General features: G+C 44.4%; 1 protein-coding gene across 1 annotated transcript in view; it reads left to right on the top strand.

Moving 5' to 3' along the window:
• LOC148042446 (putative lysosomal acid lipase/cholesteryl ester hydrolase) overlaps positions 1 to 4,282 on the top strand; it is a 22,607-nt gene extending 18,325 nt beyond the window's left edge. The window contains exons 8-9 of the mRNA XM_087702393.1: positions 2,604 to 2,669; positions 4,046 to 4,282. Of these exons, the coding sequence (XP_087558519.1) occupies positions 2,604 to 2,669; positions 4,046 to 4,282 (303 nt within the window). The remainder of the gene's footprint in view (positions 1 to 2,603; positions 2,670 to 4,045) is intronic.
• The last annotated feature ends 944 nt before the right edge of the window (positions 4,283 to 5,226 follow it).

Consider the following 5,226-nt stretch of genomic DNA (forward strand, 5'->3'; position numbering starts at 1 on the left):
GCTAGCCAAAATATTAACCTTTAAATTAAATTAACACTTCAGATTATGACTATCTGATTTGATTTGATTTTATTATATTTATATGCCACCCTTTTCCCCCGAAGGGGACTCAGGGCGGCTCACAATTCAAATCAGGGAAGGGGGGGTACAGACAAAAAATAAAAGATGAAACATAACAATACATAATTTAAAAACACACAACAGTCATACCATTCGAGACGGGGGCAACAGCTCTTTAGCCCCAGGCCTGTCGGAACAGCCAGGTTTTAACGGCTTTGCGGAAGGCCTGGAGGGTGGTGAGGGTGCGAATCTCCACGGGGAGTTCGTTCCAGAGGGTCGGAGCAGCCACAGAGAAGGCTCTCCTCCGGGTAGTTGCCAGTCGGCACTGGCCGGCGGATGGAATTCGGAGGAGGCCTAATCTGTGGGATCTGATCGGTCTATTGGAGGTAATTGGCAGCAGGCAGTCTCTCAAGTACCCAGGTCCAATACCATGAAGGGCTTTATAAGTGACGACTAGCGCCTTGAAGCGTATCCGGAGACCGATAGGCAGCCAGTGCAGCTCGCGGAGGATAGGTGTAACGTGGGTGAACCGAGGTGCACCCACGATCGCTCGCGCGGCTGCATTCTGGACAAGCTGAAGTCTCCGAATACTCTTCAAAGGCTGCCCCATGTAGTGCACATTGCAGTAGTAAATACCTTTTGACTAAATACCTTTTGGATACACAATCAATAGGCAAGAACAAAGAAAATAGGGCAAAACTGATCAATATTCTGGATGAAGGAGATCATTAAAAATCCCTGAACATCCAATGGTGATGAAGGTAGCATAGATGGCTAAATTCATTGCTTTGATAAAAGAAATATATATATACCAGTAAGTATTTTTGCACTTGGAAACCACTTCTGGACTTTGTGCTTGAGGTGGAAAAAAAATAAAACTTTGACTTTAAGTTTTACCAATTAGATAGATTTGTGGATATAGAAAGGGCTAGTTCAGTGATGGCGAACCTATGACACGCGTGTCAGTGCTGACACGCGTAGCCATTTGGGGTGACACGCACAGGATTTCATGCGATTCATCCTCGGCTCCTGCACGGCCGCCGAGGATGAAAGAATCTGTGCTGGAGGAACGGGGGGGGCGGGACATGTGATCTCCCCCGCCCACACTCACTTACTGTATCGCCGCCGCCCCTTTCTGAGCGCAGGGGCTGCTGGTAAGGCGTGCGTGCCGTGTGCACACACGTCATCAGCGCGGCGAGGGAGGACCCGCAGGAGAGGAGCTCGGGAACAGTGCGCGCCTCTCTCCAGTCAGGCCGGCACAGAGAGTCTACTCCTGGGACTGTCGGTTACGACCGCACCACAGCAGGGAACAGCGGAGTGCCAACGGGAACTGTGAGCGCCATTAGCAGCAACTATAAATTGCGCAAAATTATGTTTTTGTCGAAGTGACACACAACGCGAGTTATGCTCGATTTTTTGCCGATTTTTGACACACCACGCCAAAAAGGTTGCCCATCACTGGGCTAGTTTATACTATTTTGTAAAAGTAAAAAGTTAAGGTTGGATGTTACTATCTGATTATACTGCACCAAAAGAAATCAGAAATCAATGCCTTTTCCTTCTTTTTCCCTTCTTTTCTGCACAATAACCTTCCCCTTTCCCTTCCTTAGGTATTTTTGTTTTTTATATTAGGATTTATTTATTTAGGATTTGGATTTATTTCATTTATATGCCGCCCTTTTCCCTGAAGGGGGCTCAGGGCGGCTCACAACTCAGTCAAGGGAAAGGAGGTACAAACAGGGGATAAGAAAGACAAACAACAATACACAATTTAAAACACACAACAACCATAGCAATAGCAATAGCAGTTAGACTTATATACCACTTCATAGGGCTTTCAGCCCTCTCTAAGCGGTTTACAGACTCAGCATATCGCCCCCAACAACAATCCGGGTCGTCATTTTACCCACCTTGGAAAGATGGAAGGCTGAGTCAACCCTGAGCCAGTGAGATTTGAACCGCTGAACTAGCAGCCAGCTGAAGTAGCCTGCAGTGCTGCATTTAACCACCGCGCCACCTCGGCTCTTACCATTCGAGAAGGGGGGGCAGAAGCTCTTTAGCCCCAGGCCTGCCGGAATAGCCAGGTTTTAAGGGTTTTGCGGAAGGCCTGGAGGGTGGTGAGGGTTCGAATCTCCACGGGGAGTTCGTTCCATATTATAAACAAATAAAAATAATAATTAATTTAAAATGCCTGGACATCCTAGAAACCGGTATTACGCAGGACATTACAATCAAGAAGTTTAGCAATAAATACATCTTGGAGTGAAGAAGATCTTAAAATATTCTTCAAACTCAAAGTCAGTTGAGTAAATTCCAGCAGGGCAAATAACATCTGGAGAATTCCAGTCATTAGATACACAGCTGAAATAATGGTCTGGAATCAGAACTGGAACTTCTTGGATCAGGAGAGCAGAAAAAATAATGACAATAAATCATGTCTTTCATCCCTGCATATTTTGTACATATATGTTGTTAATATTTTTTAATATTAAGATTTCAAAACTAATTTTTAAATTGTGAATAATGTTTTCATTTTCTTTTAGATTATACACTCTCATGAATTTAAATATTATGACTATGGGAAGAGAAACATCGAGATATACAACATGGTAAAATCTAATTTATACTGTTTGTAGTATATTTGTTGTAAACTGCCTAAACTGTTAAGACTGAGATAAACTCTTGATAATCAACCAATCACACCCACATTCAAAGAAAAAATAAAGATGCCATGTTTGGCTAGGAAATTTTCAGATCTCCCCCTGAGCTGAGGTGGCGCAGTGGTTAGGGTGCAGTACTGCAGGCCACTTCAGCTGACTGCTATCTGCAGTTCAGCCGTTCAAATCTCACCGGCTCAGGGTTGACTCAGCCTTCCATCCTTCTGAGGTGGGTAAAAATGAGGACCCAGACTGTGGGGGGCGATATGCTGACTCTGTAAACCGCTTAGAGAGGGCTGAAAGCCCTATGAAGCGGTATATAAGTCTAACTGCTATTGCTATTGCTATTATAAATAATTTTCCAGCCTCGTTAAACTTCAGTATCCTCAAAGACAGGCAGAAATTTTTCCAGGGCTCAGTTAATATCAGCATAACAAGGGAGGAGAAACTCTGCTGGCAAGTGGCTAGAATGCTATGTTCAGGGCAATTCTGTCCACAGTCTAGAGTTCAATCCTTACGGATCAAAGGTTGTCTTCCATCCTTCTGTGGTCAGTGAAATGAGGACTCCGATTATTGGGAGCAGTATGCTGACATTGTAAACTACTCAGAGAGGACTGTAAATAGCAATTAGCAATAGCAGTTAGACTTATATACCGCTTCATAGGGCTTTCAGCCCTCTCTAAGCGGTTTACAGAGTCAGCATATTGCCCCCAACAACAATCCGGGTCCTCATTTTACCCACCTCGGAAGGATGGAAGGCTGAGTTAACCCTGAGCCGGTGAGATTTGAACAGCCGAACTGCCGAACTAGCAGTCAGCTGAAGTGGCCTGCAATACTGCACTCTACCCACTGCGCCACCTCGGCTCTTCATTAAAGCACCATGAAGCAGTATATAAGCGTAAATGCTATGGCTATAATATTTACTGTCTTGGTTTGTGATTCTTCTCCCACCACTGTAGTCTTGCAGCCAGATGACGGTGTTTTAATTTTGGATGTTAGCTTTCCCTAAACCTCTGAAATTAATGACCATCATCTGGCTGCAAGATCATAGAAGAAGAAGAAGAAGATAGAAATCTGTTAGGACTAATATTCAATAGCTGTTAGTGAAATCTTCTCGGTGTTTCTGCCTTTTGCCTTTCTGAGTGCCGCTAATCGAAAATAGGTCATCTCCTTATCATAGTCCTGTTGTGAATAGCATATAAGTTTAAGACATGCCTACACTAACAATTTAACCTTCTGTCAAAAAGACTTGAATCCATTAGGCAACTTCTCTGCCCAGCGGGGGTGGCCCCCAAATCACCTTTGTTTCTTCCTCTTTTCATCCGCAGACAAAACCTCCGTTTTATAAAATAGAAGATGTTAGTGTGCCAGTAGCCGTGTGGAGTGGAGGAAAAGATATTGCCATAACCACACGTGATACTGAATCCCTGCTTCCTCGAATCCCTCATTTAGTTTTCTACAAGGACACTCCTGACTGGCAACATTTTGATCCAATCTGGGGTTTGGATGCCCCACAACGCTTCTATCCCGATGTGCTTGAATTGATGCAGAAATACGAGGATTAATTTCAGGGTTGGAGCCTCTTTGTAGGGGCGGGGAACAACATCTCAGCCATTTCGATTTTCGATTTCGATTTTATTGTATTTCTATGCCGTCCTTTTCCCAGAGGGACTCAGGGCGGCTCACAACCAAATCGGGGTGGGTGGGGTGTACAAACGGAAAAAAAAGAAAGACAACAGACAACATAACACCACAATTTTAAAAACTACCAACAGCCACACCATTCGAGCGGGGACAGGAACTCATCAGCCCCAGGCCTGTCGGAACAGCCAAGTTTTTAAGACTTTGCGGAAAGCCTGGAGGGTGGTGAGGGTCCGAATCTCCACGGGGAGAAACAGCCACTTGGCTGTTTCTTGAAATCTTTTTTTTTTATTATGTCAGCTTTGGAAGCCATATTAACACCGGATGCTTCCATGCTGCCACATTCCTGTGCCTGGGAAAGCAGGACGGGGGGGGGGGATTTAGTAGGAGGGGATGTAGTTAGAGAAAATAGCATTCTTGGGATTGGACGAGGTGATGGACTGATGGGTGCATGGAATGGGTTTAGACTTTTGACTTACTGAAGGAAAACTTGGATCTCTCACGTTCGGGTTTTCCCAGATGTGCCTGTATACTTATTCTAATAAATGGGAGCTTTGAGAAAATGCCTGTCTTGGAGTTTCATTGGAGTTGGGGTTTTCAGGAATGCTGACAAATCAAGTTAGTTTATTTTAAACCACAACTATATACATAATTTCCACGATTAAGTTAAACATTTGAGGTTTTCTACCGTACTTTTTGGTTACTTATTTATACAGAAATCCACGTGTATCATAGTTTCCTGGTTCACCGACAAATGCGCGCTTGACAAAAGTGCGCTGATGAAACCACGGCGAGAAAACCGTGAGTTCAAAATCGTGCTGACGAATGAGCACAGAAGCGCGCCGGCAACAGTGCGCCGACAAAAGCA

The sequence above is a fragment of the Thamnophis sirtalis genome, unplaced genomic scaffold, assembly GCF_051295495.1.
Source record: "Thamnophis sirtalis isolate CommonGarterSnake01/CBP01778 unplaced genomic scaffold, rThaSir2_p1.2 scaffold_15, whole genome shotgun sequence".
NCBI classification, from domain to species: Eukaryota; Metazoa; Chordata; class Lepidosauria; order Squamata; family Natricidae; genus Thamnophis; species Thamnophis sirtalis.